The sequence below is a fragment of the Thunnus albacares genome, chromosome 15 (assembly GCF_914725855.1).
Source record: "Thunnus albacares chromosome 15, fThuAlb1.1, whole genome shotgun sequence".
Taxonomy (NCBI): Eukaryota; Metazoa; Chordata; class Actinopteri; order Scombriformes; family Scombridae; genus Thunnus; species Thunnus albacares.
In genome coordinates this window covers 22,699,042-22,724,745 of record NC_058120.1, presented here as the reverse complement: position 1 = coordinate 22,724,745, position 25,704 = coordinate 22,699,042, and the positions used below count along the sequence as shown (strand labels likewise).

Genomic DNA, 25,704 nt, shown 5'->3' with positions numbered 1-25,704 from the left:
ACACTAATGCTAACCAAGCAAACGTTAACTTAGCCTCTCTCCTGCTTTATAACTTCAACTTGTGCTTACCTTTTACGATACAGACACCGCGGACGAGTACGTGTTGCATTTTAAAATCTTCCCGAGGCATTTAGCAGCACGATGGCGTCGAAAAATCGCACAAAAAAAGGAAAAGCGTCCCCCTTTGTTATCGACGAAACAGTAGTAAACTTCAGTTGGCTCTTGCTGTTCGCTCCTTCAGTGCAACGACGAGTTCAGTCCTCGCGTTGAGTTTTGCCGTTGACATGTCATTTCCCTTTTGTCGACAGCTTTAGAGAAGCGTCAGACTCATGTGTGAACTATTAACGGTAAGCTACATGAATATTGTCAAGTATTGTTCCTAATTTTATAAGCAAAACATCAGCCGAAAAAGCAACAGTCTGTTGCTAATCTCTGTGGAGTCAGTTACAGGATTTTGATGCCGCGTTCAGGAGCTCCTCGTTAAATCGAACATCTCGACATAAAAAATGAATACACCACAAAATGTCTGGTCTCACAGACATATTCTAGGATAAAATAATAATAATAATATAATTTAGAGTTACAACGATTAGTCGACTGACAGAAAATTAATCGGCAACTATTTTGGTATTCGACTAATGGTTTTGAGTCGGTTTTTTGCAGAAGTAAATACATTTATCACCTGTTTCTTACACTGTATAGATAACCTATGTACATATTCAAGCCCTATTATGTATATATTTGCAGTAAGAGAGAAAAGAAACGCGTAAAATAGAGCACAAACAAACCGTTAAGTAAGACTTAAATGGAAAATTCAAAAATACTTAAAAGAAAATACAGCAACAAGACTTAAAGTAATACTAATAATGTAAAAAAAAAAAAACCCTACTTAAATGATGAATATTACCAAACTACAGGTTTTTAATTTAAAATAAAAATGTTTTTTCTTAATCCATAAACAAGACAACAGACAAACAGGGGGTTACATAAGAGTAAAAAGTAATAACTAACAGAAAATTAGGTAACAGGTTATAAGTTCATGGCAATCTACTCCAACTAATCATTCACATGCAAGTCCACAACATCCGCTTTTTATTTGAGTTGTAAGAAAAAAGAAAAAAAAATGCTCAAATTCTCTGGTTCCAGATTCTTAAATATGAATATTTCCTGGTTTCTTTAGTCCTCTATGATAGTAAACTGTACTTCTTTTGGTTGGTTGGGACAAAAATGACATATTGGGTTACATCTTGGGCTTAGAGAAGCAGTCATTGACATTTTTGACCATTTTTTGATTCATTTTTCATTTGACTAATCGATTAATCGAGAAAATAATCAACAGATTCATCGATAATGAAAATAATCGTTAGCTGCAGCCCTAAAACAATTACAAAAGGATTTTTTTTTTAATTGAGAGAAGTGTTTCAGAAAAACAAGGACAAACTAATAATCTGGCAGTTCTTGTAATATATTGTACACATCACTTTTTGTACTTATTACTGGCAGCAGTTCTGTGTTTTAAACTCTACATTTAATATCACAATAACTTCAGCCTTGCACAGTCCCAGTGGTGGAAAGAACTAAGTACATTTACTCTCAAGTACCATACTTAAATATATTTCTAAGGTACTTGTACTTAACCTTGTATCTTGATACAAAGCCAGTACAATGAATAGAAGCCTGAGCCTTGTATGTCATGTAGCTCCACTGTGCCTCCACCAGACGATTATGTGACAGCATCCACATCGATGTCTTTTCTTTGATTACTTTGTGTAATTTAAGAAGAAATAAAAAAAGAAAAAAAGTTGGACAGGATATTTACGTAAATTATGCTAATGATACTGTGTAGTTATTTTATTAACTAGAAATTTGAATGCAGGACTTTCACCTGTATATAATATTTTTAATTTGTGGTATTGCTGCTTTTACTTTAGTAAAGGATCTGAATACCTCTTCTACCACTGTCCACTATACCAGTATGTTGGCAACAGTCAGGCACCAAAAAGGAACATTGAAACAGGTTTTTCTTGCTGTGATCATTCCTTCTGTTCATACTGACCATTAGAGGATCCCTTCATGATGCACTTACAATGTAAGTGATGGGGGACAAAAATCCACAGTCCTCCTTCTGTGTAAAATGTATTTTAGAGTTTATCTGAAGCTAATATGAAGCTTCAGCCATCCAAATGAGTCCCTCTTTATGTTACTATATTTCTACTGCAGCTCAACAGGGAAACACTGTCCAAGGGAGACAGATTTTGAAGCTAAAAAGACTGTAAATGTAGCAGACATCCACTTGATATGACTAACTCAGACTGCTGAAGCCTTACATAAGCTTCAGATGAACTTTTAAATACATTTTTGTACAAAATGATTGGATTTTGTCCCCCTTCAAATACACTGAAAGCACATTTGAAGGGGATCTTTTAATAGCCAGTATGAACAGGAGGAATGATTACAGCGAGGAAAACCTCTTTCAGTGTTAATATGGCCACCTGACTGTTGTTTTAAGACAGACTTTAAAAAAAATTGTGAACCTATCCTTTAAAATCCGCACATTTACGATAGTACGTGAAAGCAGCATGCGTTCTAATTTCTGTGTATTTACCGCCACCTACCGTCAGCAGCTGATAACGCAGTCAAGTATTTTCAGTGTAATGAAAGAGACGTGTCGTAAATGCTCGGGCGATACTAGGCGGTTGGGTTTATTTTAGCAAAAAAAAAAAATTGACACTAAACCACAGGATGTTTTTCTCTCTTGTGAAGCCGCCACCTCTACAGCCGGGAGTGAACAACAGACAACAGCGCCCCCTGGTGATATGTGTGACCCCTGCAAAGCGCTGGGAATAAAAAAGCTCCATCATCCTCCTGCGATGCGAGCATCGTTTTGGTGGAGATAGGGCATCCTCCCAACCCCCGACACCCATGACCACCGACTAGGGCCGTGCATGAACAGACAAACAGAGGGACATAAGGACAGTATTATGGCGAAGCACCGTAAAGACAGAGACAGCTGGGGTGAGTGTACGTACAACATTTCATATATATATATATATATATATAAATATACATACATCACGGTACCTTGACGCACATACATTTTTTATTTCTGTCGGGGCGAGGGTGTAATCAGTGCGGCCAATTAGACGTTTATTTTAGACTCCATGATGAAGGGCTTGTTTGCGTTTCGACAAAAATTTCCTCCAGTGTCTGTTTATCTTGATGCTGATATTACGTGATGTTCCTGTTGGTGGTAAATACATCTTGTCTCTGTGTGTCACTGCAGGAGAATCGCCCATATGTTCATTCAAATATAAGCAAACAGACATTTTTAGCTTTAGAAATTATGCTTTACTATCAAAATCAGTGGTGGAAAAATTAAATATATAATATATCAAATAACCAGCATACAGGAAATACCCCTAAGGGGCGGTCCAGGCCCCAAAAGGCCTGAAAATAACCTTTCTGATTTTACTGTTTATCACACTGAGCCTCATATGATGTTATATGGTGCATCTAGCATGAAATTATGTAATATTGCATCAGTAAATAGCTTGTCATCATCCTCATGACCATCATCTTTATCCTAATCGTTATTGCTGTGATCATTATCACCTCTACCACAGTGATTATGATGATAACAAGCATCCTAATTGTCACTGACATCACTCTGTGGTCCATGTTAACTTTTAATGCAGGCTTGCAAGGGAGGAAGGGAAAAAAAGGATTGAATCAGGAGTGTAGGGGGGAAAAAAGGAGGGGAAATGCTGCTGTTTGTCATTAGAGAGTTTATCTGGACTGACCCACTTTAAGCATACGATGCTTCTGACGTCTTCGGCTGTTTTAAGGACAGCAACATGATCAGGTTAACTGGGCTCGGCTGAGGCCTTTGCAGGAGAAGAGGTGAAGTCAGACAGTCTTCTTCAGGCTTGTGAGGAGGAAACCTTGGCTGATTCCTCCTTAAATTATTCACCGTGCATTCTTGGCACCCTTCATTAATCTTTGAACAAGCTCCCCCCCCCCTCCCTAAAAAAAAAATGTGCCTGCTACTCTTTAATGTGTCACAGTGCATTTATGAGACTTAGAAGCATGCTTAATTTACAATTTCATTCTCAAAATCACCATCGCAGCCACACAGATCAGAGTGAGTGTTGTTGCTTGAGGATTTTCTTCTTTTCCTACTCTGTGCCACCGCCTGTACCAAGTTTGTTGTAGCATAAATCAGTGTTTCCCAAACTTTTTCCCTAAACTGACACAAATTAGACCCCCATCTGATGAGACTTTATGCTTTTAGATGTTTTATTACAGAAAGTGCATGAAACCTACTGTCATTGTGTTACTTATGGATGAAATTATAGTGAAAATAAATGATTCCCCTTTTTTCCTAGGACCCCTAGGAACCCCTCAAAGACCCCACTTTGAGAATCACTAGCATAAAGCGTACATTACAAGAAAGGGATTTAAGAGCTAAAAAAGCCTCCGGTCTCTGTATCAGGACGGTCATGCAGCTTGCACAGTCTCTACATGAGACAGCAGAGATTGGAAACACACTGAGTCACTGCCTGGAAAAGCTCCGGAAAAAGCTCTGAATGCACATGATCTCATTGGATGCAGACAGATGGGATGGATAGCAGAGCATGATTCATTATTAGTATTAACAAGCTCTCAGGCGAAGCTATTGATCTGAGGCTAACAGGAAGTAATCATGGACTTGTCTTTCCTGTTTCTTGGCTTAATGGACCAGTTTTCTCCCCACTATGAAGTAGTTCTGGCTTTTAGCTCGCTCATACAATAACATATTAGTTGACTTTTCACTTATAATTACAAGTAGTGATGTAGAAAACATATCAACATGCTAATTTAACTCATTCTTATATCAAAGATTCATGATTATGATTAGTTAGGTTTTCTCCAGAGCACTGATACATTACTTTAATCTCCTTTCTCCTCTGACTTCTCCCACAGGGTCCCTCAGTGATAAAAATGTCTACGACTGGAGCTCAGAGGAGGAGGAGCCGGACGGACGAGCCCGGCCCATCCAGGTGCTTCTGGTCAAAGACGACCACACCTTCGAGCTGGACGAGGCGGCACTGAGTCGCATCCTGCTGGCGGAGGAGGTCAGAGACCGAGAGGTGGTGGCCATCTCTGTGGCCGGTGCTTTCCGCAAGGGCAAGTCCTTCCTCATGGACTTCATGCTGCGCTACATGTACAACCATGTAAGTGTCCGTGCAACGATGGAGTTGAGATTTTGGGTCTGTTAGTGTGACGTAAGTTGTTTTCCTGCTGTTCAAAAGGTAAAAGCTTTTTCAGTGAAGGCTGCATGTTTTAAAGAATTTGCAGAGTTTTTGCATATTGGAGTTTGACCAAAAGCAGAACTTGCATTCTTCCGCTAAAGCTGCCAATATCTGACCTTTTGCTGATATTTTACTTTCATTGAAAAGATAATCAGCTTTCTCTCCAGAAAATGTGACGATGGAAAAGTCTCTTATTAAGCTCATCGCTGGACATTTAAACCCAGACTAATCACATTTCCAGTGGTGGCAGCTCTGACAGGAGGCAGCAATGAATTTCCTTTTTTTTTTTTTTAAATCCCTTATTTATTCAGGAAAGTTTCACTGAGAGGAAGCCTCTCTTTTGCAGGAACGCTCTGATGACTTTCACATTCACACAGTTACACACATTCGCACCTGGAAGCCGCCCAGTACAACCACAACAGTCTGATCTGCTGGGCACTGAGCAGCTTCACTAGAGCAGCTGAGGTTAAGGACACCTCAGTGCTGGTAATGAGGGTCAAGTGCTGCTTTTTCACTTTTCCCCACCCGGATTTATCCTGCTGGTCCGGGGATTGAACCGACAACCTTCTGGCCAACTTTAGGTCCTTTAAATGAAGATAGGAAATCAGAGAAAAAATGGGAATGGCAAATAAGATGTAACTTCAGGTTTTAGACCCTTTTGCTGTAGTGAGGAAAGAACTTCCAACTATGAACTAACCCGTCTGATCTCACGGTGCTCAGGCATCTGACGACTGGCTCGGGCATTCAGACGAGCCTCTGACCGGCTTCTCCTGGAGGGGGGGCTCAGAGAGGGAGACTACAGGGATCCAGATCTGGAGTGAGGTCTTCCTGGTGGACAAGCCAGATGGAACAAAGGTGGAGTCTGTGTATTAATGTCAAGTAGACTATTGAATACAATGAGGCACAATGTGACATAACTCAATATGATACACAATTCTCTTTCCTTTTCCTCTTTGCTTTGAACTTCCACCCTCTGTAGTTTTATTCATTTTTGCAACAGTTCTTCTCACATTCTTATTAGTATAGATACACACTTTCACACTCAGGAGTTGGCCAGTTTGGCCAGTTAAAGGACGCGTCCACAATTTTTCAAGTCCGTCTTAAAACTATAGTCATGTGTCCATATGAGCATTCAAACAGGTTTTTCTTGCTGTAATCATTCCTCTTTTTCATACTGACCATTAGAAGATCCCTTTTTTATGCCATTTCATATAGACATGTAACTTCTTTTATACCTGCGTCAGACAAAAATCTCTAATCTCAAAACAAATGAGTGTCTCTGGTGTTTAGATTTAATCTCACTTTGTCTATATTATTTTTAAAATTCAATAACCATTTTTCCATTATTCCAGATCTCTTAAACTACATTCAAAGCCAACTCATGAGCTCATTTTCCACGCCTGTACTGCATGTTCCACGTGCTCGTCTTGTCCTTCACTCACTACATTACACCTCACTTGAGGCATGAGAAACATACAGTACAGATTACCTTTCAGCGCAGGTCAATGACTTCATCTGTCTCGTTACGCAGGTTGCCGTCTTGCTCATGGACACACAGGGAACGTTCGACAGCCAGTCGACGTTGAGGGATTCAGCCACTGTGTTCGCTCTGAGCACCATGATAACCTCAATGCAGGTACAATGACTTTGACGCATCTGACCCAGCTTCACTTCAGTAAACACTATGCATATTTATGTATGAATATAAATTAGGAACATATGCAGTATGTAGGCTTATAAGAATAGGCGTTTTTGGCATTTTTGATCATTAAATCACTCCATAATATCGTTTTTGTTCTTTGACTGTGCAATTTCCTTCCACTTGGAGCTGCTTTGAAGTAACTATTCTGTATATTTTTGCCTTTTTTAAGGTTTACAACATCTCACAGAATGTACAAGAAGACGACCTTCAGCACTTGCAGGTAACTCTCAACATTTCCTAAATGCATAATACAGTTTTTAAAGAGCAAGATCAAGATTTGAAACCTGTTGTAAGAAAAAATGTATTGTAGTATTTGGCCATATATGTCTTGGCTCCTGTTCAGGTCAAATTAGACTCATTTTTACATTTGAGAGCATTAAAAACACCCAAAACCTAAAAGTTCTGTTAGCCTGACTTTTCCTAAAGTGACCCAGAATATACAAAACTTTTTTTTTTTAATTATATGTTGATCTTTGATTTTTTTTAAATGATTGTGCTATTTACTCAGCATTTCACATAACTTTCTTAGAGTTTTTATGTTCTTGTCCATTTTATTTCAGCTTTTCACTGAGTACGGCAGACTAGCGATGGAGGAGACGTTCCTCAAACCTTTCCAGGTAACATATATCATTTTCACTTGCTGGATCTGCAACAGTGTGCTGATTGCATACAAATATCAGTAAAATACATTTTCTAAATAATTCTTGGTATTTTTTTCAAGCAGCTTGAAATACTGAATGGAAGATTGTTACGTAAGATAATTTAATGAGTAATGGAAACTTCTGATAATCACTGAAAAGGGTTTGAAAGTGAACAGTTGTTGAATACTCAAACAACTAAAACAAATGCTGTGAATTATTTGCAAATATGAGCATGATGTTAAGAATGAGAGTGACACGGCACATTTCTTTCCTAGTCCATGATTTTCCTTATTCGAGACTGGAGTTTTCCTTACGAGTTTCCATACGGACAGGACGGAGGCATGAAGTTCCTTGAGAAGAGACTCAAGGTGTGTGTTTTTACTGTGCTGAATGTTTCATGGATAACGTATAGTTTTTAATAACAATAGCTTTACAGATCCACATGAGTGTAGTTGAACCAAACTGAAGCACATTTAAAAAGTGATTCCTGCGGTCGTGTTTGTGTTGTAGATCTCAGAGAACCAGCATGAAGAGCTGCAGAACGTGCGTAAACACATCCACTCCTGCTTCACTAACATCTCCTGTTTCCTGATGCCTCACCCCGGCCTCAAAGTGGCCACCAACCCACACTTTGATGGAAGGATTAAAGGTAAACTTCCTCTGTCTTACAGTACAACATGTGACTGTTTCAGCACAGAGTCGCAGTGTTTTCTAGTCCAACATTTTCTGACCTCAAGTGAGTTCATTCAGAAAAACATTTAGGAAAAATACTTTCATAAATACAACAAATTGATTTGATTGGCTGCTCTTATGTGTTACAGTAAACATTAACAATGTAAAATCAGTGAAAATCTTTTAATTAGGTAATTGAGGGAAAAGGATTTAGGCAGTACTATACTGTATACAATGAGCATAAGTGGTGCACAATTGTACTACCTAGAATACTACTTTATTCATAAGTAATGCATTACACATAAAAAGAAATGTAAGTAACTTTAAGTAAACCGTATGTTTCTTTTTTGAAATCTGACCAGTTGTACTGACAACATATATAACACATTATTACTATAAGAAGGATAAACATACTGTATATCTACAGATTTTAAACAATACTGTATGGATTCTACAGGTAAAATAGGTATAAATACAGTGTTGGAAAAAGTAACAAGATCATTTACTTGAGTAAAAGTAGCAATACTACACTATAAAAATACTCAATGTACTCAAAGTAAATGTAACTTAAGTAAGAATAATTGGCAAAATTCACTTAAATCAGAAGTAAAACTACTCCTGTAAGTGTTTTCATGTGTAAGAAGACTTTTCACTTTTGTAGTTTTGCAATTGAGCTAATTTTAATCTTGTATACTGTTTGGTAGTTTAATCCTTTATAATACATCACATTTTATAAAATCATAGTATGTTTTGTATGCAAATTCTTAATTTGTAAAGTAACTGCTAACTATGTCTGTCAGATAAATGTTGTGGTTAAAAAAGTGCAATATTTACCCTCAGAATTGTAGCGGTCTAGATTTATATAAAGTAGCATAAAATGGAAATACTGAAGTGAGGTACAAGTATCATACATTTGTACTTCAGTATAATACCTGATGTTCTTTGTTCTTTGAATGACGGAGGAAGGTTTTTATGAATTGTGCATGACCAGGTGGTTTCACTGACTGGAGTTTTTGAGAACCGGATCTCGGGGGAAACAAGCTGTTTGATGATCTTAGTGCTGATCTTTCCCACCTTTTTTTTTTTCTTCCTCTGCACAAACCACCAGATCAGAGTAAAACTGAGCAAACACTGTTGAATTCCTGCACATATTGTTGTAAATACTCACCAGCCGCTGCCTCTCCTCCTCGTCTAGAGATCGACGGCGAGTTCATAAACAACCTGAAGGTTCTGGTCCCCTGGCTGCTGAGTCCTCGCAACATCGACGTGAAGGAGATCAACGGCAGCAAAATCACCTGCAGAGGCCTGTTGGAGTACTTCAAGGTCAGACACAAGACTATGACATGCACAAGACAACACTTTGCATTTTCTTGTAATGTTGACTATTCTGAGATATTTTATCTTTTGTAATTAAAACTCTCTATATGTATATCAGTTACTGTTGTTGTATGTTTAAGCACAAGACCAAACATATTTATGTTTCTTGATGATTTTTATTCATTCAGATTTTTGTTATTCCTCTGGTGATTTCAGGCATACATCAAAATCTACCAAGGTGAGGAGCTGCCTCATCCAAAATCCATGCTACAGGTACATTTCTCTTACTGTGTTTAGAGCATTGTGTTTAACCTTTTAACATCCACCGAGTCGCTGGCGACCTGCTTAAGCCAGTTTTAAGCGGTAGCATCATGCAGTAAAAGCAATTGGCACAATTAGGCCAATTTGAGATGATTGGAGAGGTTCGGGGACACCAGTGACACCACAAACTAAAAACTCCCTAGCTCCCATAAGGTTAGGTCTAGAGGTCTGGAATATTATACAGGTTGACAAGATGTAGAAGGTATATGGTGTTCGGCATAGTTCTGGCATAAAGCATGTCCTAATTATTGTTATTCAAATATGACTCATTATAGATGAGGACCAAAAACACTTTTTTGAGCCTTATTTGAACCGATGTAGTTTTGTTTGTGTTTTAGCCACATGCTAAACAAGCACATTTCCAGAAACTAGAAGATGTCACCTGTCAAATGAAGTCTAATACATGAATCATGGCCTTACAGTTCTTGTGTTATGAGCTTTTCCATCAGGGTATGCTAAATAGGTGAAAATGCTATAAAAAGGGTGGATGTTAAGGGGTTAAGATAGTGTATCCATATTACTGACTATTAGTTCATAATGCTATCTGCTTCTGTATATTTTATTGCAACTTTCTTTCCTTTCTCACTTAATTGGTGACCACTTTTGTCTCCCTATCTCTTTATAGTTGCTATTTATGTTGGTATATATAATATTTAACACCTTTTACTTACATTTTTTCGTGTTTCAGTTGAATATAGTTCATGTCATTTTTAAAAAAGTTTTCTTATCAATGCATCTGTTCCTGTGCTTCTGCTGCTGTGACACTTTAATTTAGTTTTTCATATCTTATCTTATATAATCTAAAACAAATTAACACTATGTCTCCATGTGCTTCTCCTCAGGCCACAGCAGAGGCGAATAATTTGGCAGCAGTTGCAGCTGCGAAGGATCTGTACAACAAGAAAATGGAGGAGGTGGGTGCAAACACAAAGGGGAAACACAGGGAAGTTTCACCAGCTGTACAATCCTTTACATTTAAGCTCTCCTCTGTCTGCAGGTCTGCGGGGGTGATCGGCCCTTCCTGGCCCCCAGCGAGCTGCAGGCCCGACACAGCGTCATCAGAGAAGAGGCTCTGCAGGTTTTCCGGGGCGTGAAGAAGATGGGAGGCGAGGAGTTCAGCCGCCGCTACCTGCAACAGCTAGAGGGAGAAATCGACGAGGTGTTTGTCCAGTACATCAAGCACAATGACTCCAAGAACATTTTCCACGCTGCCCGCACGCCGGCCACCCTGTTCGTGGTCATCTTTGTCATGTACGTGGCCGCGGGCATCACAGGCTTTGTGGGCGTGGACATCATTGCCAGCTTGTGTAACATGATCCTGGGTCTGGCACTGATCACTCTCTGCACCTGGGCCTACATCCGGTACTCTGGGGAATACCGGGAACTGGGCGCTGTCATCGACCAGGTGGCTGGTGCACTGTGGGACCAGGTAAGTCAATGAAAACATGATCATTAGTTAAGTTTCAAAACAAATCTGGCTGTTTAACTTTATCAATATTTTAATCAGTGCTTAAGTTCAAGTTCAGTTTATTAATAATGCAAAATTGATAGCAAGAGTGTCTGCACACTGCATTTTATATGTGCACACCCACATGGAAAATATATATAGACAGGTCCAAACCAAACTTGGATACACACAAATATAGATTAAATTACATAATGCATGTTTGCACAACATGTATACTGTACTGCATACAGAGGATGTACTGGGATACTGTATATAGAGGATGTACTGGGATACTGTATATAGAGGATGTACTGGGATACTGTATATGGAGGATGTACTGGGATACTGTATATGGATGATGTACTAGGATACTGTATGCGGAGGATGTACTACGATACTGTATATAGAGGATGTACTGGGATACTGTATATAGAGGATGTACTGGGATACTGTATATAGAGGATGTACTGGGATATTGTATACAGAGGATATACTAGGATACTGTACATATGGAGGATGTACTAGGATACTGTATATTGAGGATGTACTGGGATACTGTATATGGAGGATGTACTGGGATACTGTATATAGAGGATGTACTGGGATACTGTATATAGAGGATGTACTGGGATACTGTATATGGTTTAGTATCAGATAAACAAGACGGTGTCTGTCTGTTTGGGGGTTTGTAGTTCAGAAGGAGAACTTTAAAATCAGCTCTGGTGTGAAATGTCAGCCGATAAAAAGACGCCTAAATTGGTCATAAACGGTCAAACGTCTGGTTCGGACTCTTTGAACCAAATAAAAACCCTTCAATGATGTTAAGTAGACTGGAGAAAAGCACACAGTAATCTTTCCTAGATGTAGGGCTGCAATGAACTATTATTTTATTACTGATTAATCGATGGACCATTTTTCAGTTAGTCAATTTGTCCTTTTGTATATTTATATTGTCACAAGAAAGCAGTACGTGACCATCACACATTTCTAGATCACACTGTGTTGTCTTCAAGTTGCTTCTTTTGTCCAACCAACAGTCCAAAACACAAATGTTTTCACTTTACAATTATTAAAAAAAACAAGAACAACACACTCCTCTCATTTGAGAAGCTGAAACAGGTGAAACTTTGACATTTTGCTTGATAAATGACTTAAACGATTAACTAACTGACTCGTGTTTTCAGCTCTGTAGTCTGTAGATACTATAAATGAATGCAACAGTGCAGCATGACAAAATAAACAAATTCTGTTTTTCACTGATGGAAAAGTATATTTAGGATAAAGAGAAATGAAAAACTGCTCACAAATTCTATATTAAATGAAGAAATCAAGGTTTATGATTATGGCAAAGAGGATTTTCTTTATCCTCTTATACTGCCAATTACTTTCTCTATTAGGCAATTAATTGTAATACATAAAATACATATTACAAACTCCTACAGTTCACTTATTTATGGCTTGTTTTGTCCAACCAACAGTAGAAAACCAAAAGATATTCAGTATCACTGAATTATAGAAGACTAAGAAAAACAAATATTCACATTTAAGCTTGAATCAGTGAACCACTGAATCTTTACTTAAACAATCAATTGATAATGGGAATAATTAAAGATGGATAATAATAAATACTGTCCTCTCAGGTACATGCAGTATCAGTAACATCCTGTATGTGATATGTTTAAACCACTAGATGGCAACAGTCTCCTTTAAATCAGTGGCAGACAAATTAAACCCAGATCCATAACAACAACATGACATTGTTATTGAAGAATCTTCTCTCTTATTGCCTCACTTGTTATGTCCTGTCTGTATGTTTGTGCTCACAATATGTATTTTTCCTTCCTCTGCCTCTTCAGGGGAGCACAAACGAGGTAAGTGGAGCAATCCAAGTGGGAATATTCACAAAGGCAGGAATACAAAGAGCAACTTTTTTGGCGAGCACGGACAGGCTCTCAAATTTATACTTCCATAAAAACATGAACCTGTAGATACCAGTAGATGTGACTTTGCTGCCTGTTTTTGTCACCGTTACCCGTCCGCATCGCTCCCAAAATTGCTCCGTTGTATCCCTGCCATGACATTTTTTCCTCAAGTGATTTTTTTTGACGAGTGAAATTCTTCTTCCTGTAACCACTGTGGTTCGCCTCTCGCTCCGCAGGCTCTCTACAAGCTGTATAATGTAGCGGCCAATCACAGGCACCTGTACCACCACGCCTTCCCGGGGCCGCAGATGGAGGACGTCGCGGAGGAGCAGGACAGGAAGAGGGACTGATCAGATCACAGACAAACCACAGCAGGGACTTCCTGGTGATGGACAGGAGGAGGGGAGGATCATCCTCACCTATCAGGCACTCTTTTATCTTGGTATTGGCTGGGGCGGCCCACCGGTACATTCACTACTTTAAAATCTAATAAGGGACTGTGTAATGTTCATGTATAGGCAACGCCAGAGCATCTTCTCAGTGGGCGCCTGCTTTCAAGCGATGGATGCCTTTTGAATCATCATCATCATCTCTCACTTTTTGTCTGTGAAATCAAATTAACACCTGCTGTACAGACACTGTAGGCGCTCTGCCGGAGGAGGCCTCAGCATATCCAACCTCCAGTCGGCTGTTGATTTTCATACCAGACGAGTTTTTTTTGTTTGTTTTTTTTTCCCCCCATCATTTCTCACGATTTTGACGACAGTTTTCAAAGTATAGCCAAATCTGTGAAATCCCCATTTGTGACTAATTGTTCCGTTCTTTGAAGTTTAGTGCTGTTTATATAAAAAAAAAACAATATCTACACAATGTTTGAAAGCCAAAATATGTACTGTATGTTAAGTAATGAAGCGTTACAAGCGTCATCAGCATGGTAAATTGTTAATGTCTGTCATCTTTAAGCTCTAAAAAAACCAGGTATACCTTTTAAAAAAAATTTGAGTTTTAATAGTTGTGACAAAGTGGTATCGTGCCATAACATGTTAAGATGATTTCACATCTACTCGCAGCCCGGCTACGATGGCACATTCATGAGTTGTATACGGTATTTTCGTTTTGTTTCGGAGGTTGGTGTTACTTTTGACAGACTTGTGGATCAGGAAATAGCTTTGTGCTGGCATGTTCTGTCAAATAAGAGACAAAAAAACAAAAAAAAACAACACACACACACAATGGTTTAAAGTTTACACAACATAGCTGACATTATCTCTCACTTTATAGTCTTTGCTTGCAGTTTTGTAATTAGGCAGCGTCACAGTGATACTCTATATGTGTTTGGCGTTTGAGGCTGAAGGGAAAAGAGTGTGTTTGGTTTCCATTGTGATGTAGAGGTGGCAGCTGAAACCATTGTTGTGTTCCTCACTGAATGTTCGAGCAAATCCGTGGAATGTAGCTATTCTGTGGCCACCGAGGAATCAAAGCTAGATGTTATTAGGCGGGGCGACTGGCCTGTTTTGGAAAAGGATCCTCATTCCAGATCTCTTTCATCATCTTCACACACTTAAGTTGAATCATCTGTGAACAAAAAAAAAAACAAAAAAAAACCAACAAAAAACAACAACAAAAAAAAAGTTGCATGGTTGAAAGAGGACCGGCCAGACTTTTGTGTTCCCCAAAAACAGCTTTGCATTCGTTAAAAAACAAAAAGGCTTGTAATGGTGACAGCACTTTTTTTTTTTTTTGGTGTTTGAACACTTTGGCTTCGTAGACTGTTACTGTACGTTTGTATAACTGTGGTTGCTATTGTTTTTAAGCTCATTGAATAACCCTGAATCATAGCACTGTAAAAAATGTTTGCATCACATACAGCTGCAGCGTCAGAAATGTTCTTTTTTTTCTCCCGTCCCCCTCTCGTCCCCCGTGTATATCTGCTCACCGACAGTACAGGAACACTGTCATGCATATTTAGCAAGTTTATACTGAGGTTTGACCTCAAGGGTTGAAAATTTAAAGGCACTGCAGCAGAGTGGCTTCTCCAGTCTTCCACAGTGTATAATCAACATGAGTGAGGCCTCCACACAAAGAACCATCTAGCGTGAGGTTTTAAAAAAAATCATATTTTTTCATGACTGTTTCAAGCGTTTTGTCCATTCATAAGTCAGCAGAGTAGCATTTGTTTACATCGTGTTGCATTTAAACTCCGAATTGACTATTAATTCAAAGACTTTATGTGCTAAAAAAGAAAGAAAATAACATATTATTCTTGGGTTTAACTACTCATTCCTAAAGCCGCCCTCATCCACACATAAATCAACTCCGGATATCGTGGGAGCCTCAGTGTCCTGACAGGTCAAATGAATCAGCCTCTTCCAAGTCAACACTGCTAACGTTTCAGCACACGCATTGCAAAATTTCAGTTACAAAGAAATAATAACTAATAAAGTTGGACCAAATTAATGAAAACCAGACTTGAGTAGTTTATTATGCTCAATACCAGGGCTGTATTCAATTATTTTACATTGCAAAACTTGTCTGTTAAAGAAATCTGTGTATGTGAAAGTGTAGCAAAGAGGCAACAACTGTAGTTTCAAAGGGTTGTGTTTTTTTTTTTTCTTCACTGCAGACTTTATTGCTTATGTCCTGTATTTGCAATCCACAAAAATTAGGTATGTACAAACTGGTGAAACCATTCTGAAAAAAGATGCAATTGAGACCTTCTTGCATTGAGGAGGACTCATGAAACAAAAAAGCTGAGGTTCTTAAAAAAAAAAAACCTACTCTACTGTCCACCGATCAAACGCTCTTTTTAGGACGTTCAGAAATCACATACAAGTTCAATCAAACACTTGTATTTCTTATTCTTGCTGTAAATATAATTCCTGGTAGTTTATGAGGTGACCTGAACGTAACTTTAAAAGGTAATAGTGTCATAAACTATTTATATTTCCTACCATGAGTGACAAATAGTTGTAGAAAACTAGCACCAGCCTCGACTAGACAAAAACCTATGGCTTAAAGACATTTCTGAGTATCTTAAAAGTGTGTGATTGATCGGTGATCACTAGAATAAGCTTCCAAGAATCTGCACTTCAATTTTAATCACAGAAAAGACGTGTCAGTCCATAAAAATAAGGCATTACCGAGGCTAGAAATATCCAGAAAGAATGAAACAAGAAGTTGAATTGCACTTGTTTGGCAAACTTAATGTCTTCTTGAAGTGTTTTTTAAAAAGTTCCAGTAGCTTATTTATGTTTCATTATAAACACACACAAGAATATTCCTGACTTACAGTAATGCCAAGAGCCGAGAGATGCTCAAACCACTGCATCAAATGTGATGCTTCATCCGACAAGGTCTTTAAATAAAGACGTGTTTCATATCAAAACTTAAATATCTGTTAAAGTTTTGGTGGATTGTCTTATAAAGGATATGTCATTAAAAAAAAAAAAAAAAAAAAAAAAAGGAACAATGCACACTTTTTGTTTAATGTAAAAAAAGTGTGGTTTCAGTTTATGAGGGTAACAAAGCAAAAAGGCAAAAAGTATTTTAATACGGAAACAAATTAGAAGAAGCTGCCTGTCTTTTTCTCCCAGAGGAAAAAACGACGGAGTAGCTGGTTTGTATACGCGATATGAGCTGACATTGTAGAAATGCTGCGTTTTATGTTATTAAAAAAAAAAAAAAAAAAAAAAAAAAAAGGCACAATCTCAGGATGTTTTTGAACAAATATCCAGAGTTTTTCAGACTGTACTCCTCAGTCTTTAAAACAAAAAAATCCATACAGCAATTCAGCTCTCAGGGCAGTGGCTGTAAATGGCACCACAAGCAGTCTCCCCAGATGTAGCACATTATAGGTTCTTTTTCTTCATTGGAGTTTTTTTTTTTTTGTTTTTTTTTTCAGTCACACAGTCATTCATACATTGAGTGTCACATGGGGGGGGGGGGGAAAGGGGGGGCCCCTGAGGAGCCCCCCCACCACCAATGTGCGTCTTGACTTCCTGGCTGATATATTTGGATTAAGCGAAGGCACAGATGTGTTTGGTAAAGAGGCAATTAAGAGTCAATCATGATTTCAAAAGGAAACCCTGACCGCTCCCAAACTGTGGGAACCTCAGAGAGGTGTGGCAGCGATGGAGTCCCTGCTGCGCTCACACACACACACACACACACACACACACACACACACACACACACACACACACACACGCACGCACACACGCACGCACACACGCACACACACACACACACACACACACATCACATGTTCCCTATGAAGTTCTTGTTGGGCTGCTGGGCGTACCACTGCTGCCGCTGTTTGCGAGCCTCCACCTCGGACAGCAGCGCCTGCCGGTACGCCTCGTAGGATTTGACGATGTGTTCCAGCTCCTTCATGAACAGCAGCTTCAGCATGCCCTGGTACGTGTCCAGGTCTGCCAGCTGGAACAACTCCCACTTCAAGATGTGGTCATACCTGATGTAAAAGGGAAGAGATTCATTGTATTTATTTGATGAGTGGGTCTTTGCTTATTTGTATAACATGTTCTAATGTGCAAAAGCACACACACGCCAAAAACACAATACAATACAAATTCCTGCTGGTTTCCGAGGGCGGTACAGCATTTAAACACTGGGTGGTGTTAATGACATAAAAAGGTAGCAAGTGCCAATAAAAGGAGAGAAGGAGTAATTGAGGTGGTGATTTTCTATATTATTCTTCTTGTCAACCGATCTCGTGCAGAGCCAAACCAACGATCAACTGATCCATGAAAGTATTGTGTAAGTCTGATATATCATATTCCTCTGTGCGGTAGACCTCCGTTGTTGATCAAAAAACTACTGAACTACTGTTGCACTGTCCCGTTAGTTTGTTTAGAAACGGCTCCAAAGACTAATAACAGCAATCATGTTTTGTATAAACACACAATGCTTGTAGGTATTGTCGGATCACTTCATTGTTGGTTTGGCTCTGCGCATGAGATTTGTTGACAATAAGAAAAATACAGAAAATCACCAGCTTTATCCTTTAAGCATAACTGCCAAACCTTTCCTAGTTCCAACCTCTCAAATATGAGGATTTGCTGCTCTTTCTTGTCTTTTATGATAGTAAACTGAATATTTCTGGGTTTAGGACTGTTGGTCAGACAAAACAAGCAAGTTGAAGAAGTCACCTTTACCTTCTGTAGATTGCAACTGGCGTTCTTCGCCATTTTCTAGAAAATAACCGTCAGACTAATCGGTGATGAAAATACTACTACTCACTTGAGGGGGGCGCGGGCGTACACCTGCAGCCAGTCTGGGATCTCGGCGGTGTGGTACGGGTTAGCTGGCACCAGCACCGGCTGGTTCCTCTCTGCAGGACGCGGCTGATAGGTCACTGGAGGTGGTAACGGAGGGGGCTGATCGTAGCGAGGCACACTGAAACAGACCGATGTCATATTTACTATTTACACAAAATGTAGCATTCAGGTCTTAAAGTGAGGGATTGAAAAAATAATAAAAAATTCACACAGGATACTTTTATTTTTCACACTAACGACATACCTTGGAGCACAGGGGTGACGATACTGTGCCCTCTTGTTGATGTGATCCACATAGTAGACCCCGAACTCAGCCGACTCCACCTTCTCCCAGCCTGGAGGGAGCCCTTCCCTCTCTAGAGGGTGGCTCCAGTGTGTAGTGTTAGTGTTGTGGTCGATGTAGTACTTCCTGCCACGGATGGTCCAGTCGACGGTCCAGCCGGCCGGAAGAGGGAGGTCCTCTCCCGTCAGACTAGAGAGGTTCCCCAAAGACTTGGCCTGTATTCGACCTATGCCTGAGGAAAACAAACATTTCTTTTTAGAAACCTAGAGGGAGAGAGAGAGATGTCTGACCAAACATACAGCCGGGCAGCTGCCAGAAAATAGAGCCTCCGGGAAAGAAAAAATATTTTGGGAGAACTCTTAAAAACATCATGTGTGGGAAACTGTCATTTAAAGGAGAGGAATGTACAGCATTTAAAAAGGTCATTCTGATTTGGCAACTGTGCATACAACAGGATAAGAGAGGAATGCAATGAATCACCACTTAAAACATGACTGATGCAGTTTTAAGTGTTGCAGTGATTGTGGACAGAGTTTCCTAATCCCCTACAACTCCGTGACCATTGTGACGGAGCATCTTATTCTGACCGACATCGTGTGATGAATGGTAGGAAATGGGAGTGTTGTTACGTTCAGACAGGAAGGTAGAGAAATCTCTGCACACACAAGAGGAGCTTTCACTGGACGATGACAAACTGCTGAACTCCCAAACACTCAGTAAGAGCAGACAGCAGAGCCGGTCCGTTCAACAGGTTCTGTGCTTTTATTGGTGAAATAATGTCAGCGAGGAATTTTTGCCAACAGCTGTGTGGACAAATTAGGCGGAGGAGTGAGAACTATCATGAGTCAGAATGAATGAGCCTGGAGGGACCCAGAAAGGGCTGAAAGCACACGAGAATGTGCAGGGAATGAAGAATCTCAGCAAAATGGCGGCTTCAATCTGATAAATTCTGCACGAGAGTGACAGCAACAGAGCGCTGGAGCTCTTTGCCAGCTGGTGAGTGAAGGGACGGAATGTGCGAGCGCTCCGCAGAAATTCACTACTCCTCCTCCTCCTCCTCCTCTTCCACCACCACCACCACCTCATCATCATCATCATCATCTCTGCCCTTTCCTTTAGAAATATGGCAGCCCGCCATACTCACTGCAGACCTAAAGCTCAATGCATCACAGGAATTTCACTGGATACAATCAAGACTAGTTTACAACTGGTGATTCAGCAGTTACAAGGAAACAAAAGTGTGTAACTTTGTGACGACAAAAAACATTAATCAAACACCGATTATTGACAATAAATTCATATAGAGATGCTGCTCATTGTTTTAAAGAGGTTAAACAGGATTTTCTACTGGGAGAATATGCTGTTAACATCAGTTTACTGAAACGGGGGAACTTTTGCTGGGACCAGAGCTCAGATGATGCTTCTGTTTATAGAAAGTCAACGGAAAATGGAAAGACAACAAATGAGCTGCTAATCATGTGTCACGCATGCTCAGAATAATTATGTGGGGTTAATAAAAAAAAAAGAAAAGAAAATAAACTACACAGTGTTTGTGTTTTTTTCCTTGGGCTGCAACTAATGATTATTTTCTATGAAATGTAAAAAAAAAAAAAAAAAAAATAGTGAAAACAATTTCTTACAGGCCTCAGTGACGTCTTCTATTTGTTTGTTTTGTCTGACTAACAGCCCACAACTTTTAAGATATTCAAGTCACAGAAAAACAGCAAATCATCACATTTGAGAGGCTGGAACCAGAAATGTTTTGCATTTTTGCTTGAAAAATGATTTAAACACTATATTTATTTGATTATAAATATATTTGCCAAAGTTATTTTCTGTAGATTGATTAATCGTTGCAGCTATAATTTTTTCCATTTAAAATAAACACTAATAAAATGCCAGATTTGTTTTAAATAAATATAAGAAGTACACAAACACATATGTTAGAATATTTTAAAACTATTTTTGTGAAAATTACATTTTTTACAGCGCAAACGTAATGCTGGCTAAAAAAAACAAAAACAAAGGGGCCGTCAGACAAGTTTAGGTGGATGACTCCTTCAAAACATCTCTGATTACAACTCCGTGCATTAGCCTTACGTTTGCTATGTGAGCATACAAAACGCAGTACAGATGATTCATAGTAGTGAGCAGTCTGAGGCCGAGACATTTGACTGGGGGCGGTCTGCTAAATTGCTAGTTTGCTGGCAGAAAGATTCAGCAAACAGAGAGGTGAAAATGCATAGCCCGTAATGCTTGTTTAACTTCAGCCCAAACAAGACGCCTGATACCTGATAGGCAGGCCTGACATCATACTAAACCATATGCGTGACATTGACAAGTCAGCCACTAAATAAAAGGTTCTCTAAATTCCTGTGACCTCCCCTAAACTTTTAATCTCGTGAAAATTACACACTCGAGTCACAGTGATGTTTACAGTAGAGCACAACGTGAAAATATTTAATTCCTCTGCAGGACTGAAATAAAATCAGTCTTTTGTGCTGCTCAGTGAAAACCAGAGGCCTGACTTCCTTTCAGAGTCCCTATGAGCGCTCCAAAACTAATCCATATTACTTTGTCGTTTCAAAACAGTAGTCATATATTAGTATAGCTACTTTAGTTTAACCGCAACGTTATTTATGGACCCAAACGTTGACAATGTTTTCCTTAAAAAAAAAGTCAAAGACAAATCTAAGAAGTTGTAGACTTGCTGGTGTGATTTCAAACATCACTGCTTCACTTTCATACCTCGAATTTTTTTTGACAAAAAGCCATAAAAAGATGAATTATAGACCCTCAACAGACTACAACTCCCTGCCATATATTTTCCAAACTCATGTGTGCAACTAAAGCCTGCAACTTCTATCCTGTGTCACATTTTGTACTCTTTTTCTCTTCCATGTTCATGTCAGAAACACTTGTTTAATATAACAATATATAGAAGAAATTTCTGACCAATACAGGGCTGCTACAAGATTATTTTCATAATCATAATCTTAACCTGACAATTATTTTCCTCAATTTATCATTTTGTTTATAAAATGAAAAAAGAAAATAGTGAAAAATGTCTTCAAATGTCATGTTTTGTCTGATCAACTGTCAAAAATCCAAAGATATTCAGTTTACTATCACGTATGACACAGAAAAGCTTCAAATCATCAAATCTGAGAAGGTGCAACCAACAAATATTTGGCATTTCTGCTTAAAAAAAATGACTAAAACAATTAATTATCAAAATAGTTGCAGATTAAAAAAGTAAAAAGCAAAAACACATTCCGTGTTTACCTGAAGGGGGTCTACTTGGAGCCGGGGGAGTGTGCTGTCGTGGAAGTCTTTGGAAGTTGTGTTCATTGTGCTCATAGTATCTATAGTCCTCAGGAAAGCGTTCTGGGACCCTCCTGGGCTGGCGCTGCTGCTGGTTGTCATAGTAAGGTTCAGAGGGGTAATAATACCGGCCAGCGTCTCCGTTCTCAGACATGGGGCTCACGTCTGTGAGGAAGGACTGTGAGGAGCCTCCATACTCGTGGGGCTGGTCTCCCAGACTGCGAGGCAGGTATGGAGGTGCTGACATGCGGTGGCTCTCTCTGCGGGCCACCTCATGAGGGGGCCTCTGCACAGGGGTACGGAGGAAGCTCTTGTTGCGGGACACCACAGGCTCCCGGCTGGGGGCCACAGGGTAGGAAGAGGGCCCCATCTCTGGAAGAGGGACCTCTGTGCGTCTGGGAATAGTGGGTCCATGGCGGATGAATGAGGGCATAAGATCTGCAACCAGGTGAACAGTGTAAGTGTCAACAACTGTCACTGACTCAACACAACAATACATGAGTCGTATCAACAGGTCAAGTACTGTATTCAAGTACAATTTGGAGGTACTTGTGCGTATTTCCATTTTATGCTACTTTTTACTTATGCTCCACTACATTCCTGAGGGAAATATTGTACTTTTCACTCCATTATATTTAAAGGTAAACTATGCAGGATTTTCCTAAAAAAACAACATTTAGACTCATACAAAAGTAATCGCTCTCAATCAGACTCTGCTTTCTGCCTGTATTTTATTATTTTATTAGTATTTTTCTGTGTTCGGGATGCTACTGGGCGTCAACCTTTGGGCAGTGGGTGTGTAGCCCCCAGCCAATAACAGCACGCAGAGGTGTGAGGTCTGGACTCGTAGAATAGCGACCAGGTTACATCGCTGTCTCCGTCTCCGCTCTCTCTCTCTCTCTCAACCCAACCGGTTAAGGCAGATGGCCGGCCACCTAGAGCCCAGTTCTGTTTGAGGTTTCTTCCTATTAAAGGGGAGTTTTTCCTTGCCCCCATCGCCGAGTACTTGTTCATGGGGGTATGTTGGGTCGCTGTAAATCAAAGACTACGGTCTTGACCTGCTCTATGTGAGGAGGGTCATGAGATAACTTGCTCCGTGCCGCTTGCTCTATTCATTCACAGTCTAGCTTGTTCGATCACCGCTGCTCTCTCTCTCTCTCTCTCTCTCTCTCTGTGCTCTGAGCTCGCTCTGGTCAAGCCGGGGAGGAGGGGCCAACTTTGAAGGCTGTTTGTTTACAAACATCAACCAACAAATCCTGCATAGTGCACCTTTAACAGCTGTAGTTACTCTGCAGAAAAATGTTTTACTTACAAAATTAATAATCATATAATTAAATCCAATGATTGTTATTGTGTTGATTTAACTACTGAACAGTATATGCAGTAAAATAGGGCTGCAACTAATTAAAATTTTCATTAGACTAATCTGTCAATTATTTTCTCAATTACTCAATTAGTCGTTTGATCTTTTAAATGTCAAAAAACATTGATCATTGTTTCCCAAAGCCCAAGAGGCAATCCAAAATGAGTCCACAACTCAAAGATATTCAGTTTACTATCATACAAGACTTAAGACACCAGAAAATATTCACATTTAAGAAGCTGGAACAAGAGAATTTAGGGATTTTTCCTTAAAAATGACTCAAAACGATTATCAAAATAATCGATTAATCAACTAATCGTTGCAGCTCTACAGTAAAGTAGTTAAAATTAGCTGCACCTTAACCAATTACACTCTTAAAACATGACACACATAACACTTTAATACATTGATAATAACAATAATACAGTCTTCATAGTGAGTACTTTTGATATTTAAGTTCATTTTGCTGACAAAACACTTTCATACTTTTCCTTAAAGGATGGGTTCACAATTTTTCAAGTCTGTCTCCAAACATATGAACACTGAAAGAGGTTTTCCTCGCTGTAATCATTCCTCCTGTTCATACTGGCTATTAAAAGATCTCCTTCAAATGTGCTTTCAATGTAAGTGATGGGTGCCAAACTCCACAGTGTGTCCACACAGTCATTTTGTGCAAAAATGTATCTAAAAGTTGATGTGAAGCTTATATGAGGCTTCAGCAGTCTGAGCTAGTCATTTCAAGTGGATATCTGCCACATTTACAGTCTTTTTAGCATTAAATTTCCTCTTTGTTTTCCCTCAGACAGTGCTTTCCTGTTGAGCTGCGGTAGTAGTAACAAAAAGAGGGACTTTGGTACTAAAAAGACATTGAAAGATATCTACTTGATTTGACTAATTTGGACGTCTAAAGCTTCGTATTAGATAAACTTTTAAATACATTTTTGCAGAGAAGGAGGACTGTGGATTTTTTCACCCATAATTTACATTGTAAGTGCATTATGAAGGGATCTTCTAATGGCCAGTATGAACAGGAGGAATGATTACAGCAAGAAAAACATGTTTCAATGGTCATTTGGGCTCCTGACTGTTGGTTCTGGACAGAAATTGAGAACGTGTCCTTAAAGTAAGTGCTATGAGCACTTCTTCCACCATTCCTGCAATATTTTAACTAACAGTACTAACAGGTATAAGGATATACGGCAAATTACAAGTCAGTTATTTAGAAAAATGCAGTTTTCCTTACTAACAGTTTGTTTAACATCAATTCAGTGAGTCCAGAACAGATGACAACACTCATTCAATGGACAGACGTCAGCTCTGTAGCATCAAATCTGACTTTTCAGTAAACCACTACACTGAGTATAGCTTCAGAAAACAGTTACAAATAAAACTAATATCACCCCAATATGTATTTAATCAAGTAGTTCAGTATAATTACTAAATTTCGGGGTGGTTACCGTTATCTCAGAAGTTAAACATTAGACATTGCAGCTGACGTTAATGTAGCATAACATTCAGTTAGCATCAGACTACCAGGTTAGCAACTTGTTTGGTTACGGTGAAGCTACAAAACAGCGATTAAACAGATGATTACAAGCTTATGAGACACAACAGTCTCACAAAATGTTTCCACACATTCACCCCAGCATGTTGGCTATTGTTAAGTTACTACTTTTTGCCCCTTTAAGTTAACATTTGTTACCATGCTAGCTGAGGCTAACTGTAGCCACCAGGCTAACTACTTGTTGCGCTTACTTCTCAGGAGCGGCGACGTTTCCTTCTTCACATATTTCCCGTGTACCTCGGCTGGTTTCGACGCTTCGTTTTTACTTTTCTTTCGCGAGAGCATAACTCAAGGCTGGGAAACATCAACAACACGGCGCTGTAATGTCATGGCACAATCCCTCGACTCTGCGACCATCCCGTTCAGTTTGCAAAGCGCGGAGAGGAAACATTTTAAGCTTTTTAAAAATTTGGCTAGCAGCAAGTTAGCCAGCTAACCTGAGCTGCTGGATGCGTCTTTCCTGCGGCGGTCCGGTCCGCTCTGAGCTGCGCTGCTCCTCACCGGGAATGGTTACTGTACAGTCCTGCCCACCGAGCTGGAGAGTAACCGAGTACATTTAC

General features: G+C 39.4%; 3 protein-coding genes across 11 annotated transcripts in view; 1 reads left to right on the top strand and 2 right to left on the bottom strand.

The window, feature by feature from the left end:
* Positions 1-467, bottom strand: part of map4k5 (mitogen-activated protein kinase kinase kinase kinase 5) — a 31,659-nt gene extending 31,192 nt beyond the window's left edge. For all 5 annotated transcript variants that reach the window (XM_044376094.1, XM_044376095.1, XM_044376096.1 and 2 more), the window contains exon 1: positions 70-467. The gene's annotated coding sequence lies outside the window, so the exon portion shown is untranslated. The remainder of the gene's footprint in view (positions 1-69) is intronic.
* On the top strand, positions 261-17,253 carry atl1 (atlastin GTPase 1). 4 transcript variants are annotated; one of them, XM_044376100.1, is made up of 15 exons: positions 261-347; positions 2,764-3,015; positions 4,963-5,213; positions 6,012-6,146; positions 6,823-6,927; positions 7,163-7,213; positions 7,554-7,610; positions 7,910-8,002; positions 8,145-8,283; positions 9,502-9,629; positions 9,840-9,896; positions 10,787-10,858; positions 10,942-11,373; positions 13,248-13,262; positions 13,550-17,253. In XM_044376100.1, the coding sequence occupies exons 2-15, from the start codon at positions 2,946-2,948 to the stop codon at positions 13,661-13,663; spliced, it is 1,719 nt and encodes a 572-aa protein (XP_044232035.1). In that variant the 5' UTR covers positions 261-347; positions 2,764-2,945; the 3' UTR covers positions 13,664-17,253. The 4 variants fall into 4 exon arrangements, with proteins under 4 accessions (XP_044232035.1, XP_044232034.1, XP_044232037.1 ...); XM_044376099.1 differs by having other exon boundaries at positions 2,764-3,021; XM_044376102.1 differs by lacking the exon at positions 13,248-13,262.
* sav1 (salvador family WW domain containing protein 1) lies at positions 16,989-25,704 on the bottom strand. Of its 2 annotated transcripts, none has more exons than XM_044376104.1 (5): positions 25,582-25,704; positions 22,179-22,655; positions 18,855-19,125; positions 18,573-18,728; positions 16,989-17,784 (listed from the first exon to the last, which is right to left on the bottom strand). In XM_044376104.1, exons 2-5 carry the CDS (start codon positions 22,648-22,650, stop codon positions 17,571-17,573), a joined length of 1,113 nt encoding a protein of 370 aa, XP_044232039.1. In that variant the 5' UTR covers positions 22,651-22,655; positions 25,582-25,704; the 3' UTR covers positions 16,989-17,570. The 2 variants fall into 2 exon arrangements, with proteins under 2 accessions (XP_044232039.1, XP_044232038.1); XM_044376103.1 differs by having other exon boundaries at positions 25,336-25,684.

Coding starts and splice junctions, on each gene's coding strand:
- sav1 (XM_044376103.1), bottom strand. CDS start 25,429: ATGCTCTCGCGAAAGAAAAGTAAAAACGAAGCGTCGAAACCAGCCGAG. Junction 18,729..18,854: donor CGTCACCCCTGTGCTCCAAG/GTATGTCGTTAG, acceptor GGTCTGTTTCAG/TGTGCCTCGCTACGATCAGC. Junction 17,785..18,572: donor TACGCCCGCGCCCCCCTCAA/GTGAGTAGTAGT, acceptor CTTTTACATCAG/GTATGACCACATCTTGAAGT.
- atl1 (XM_044376099.1), top strand. CDS start 2,946: ATGAACAGACAAACAGAGGGACATAAGGACAGTATTATGGCGAAGCAC. Junction 7,214..7,553: donor ACGACCTTCAGCACTTGCAG/GTAACTCTCAAC, acceptor ATTTTATTTCAG/CTTTTCACTGAGTACGGCAG. Junction 8,003..8,144: donor TCCTTGAGAAGAGACTCAAG/GTGTGTGTTTTT, acceptor TTTGTGTTGTAG/ATCTCAGAGAACCAGCATGA.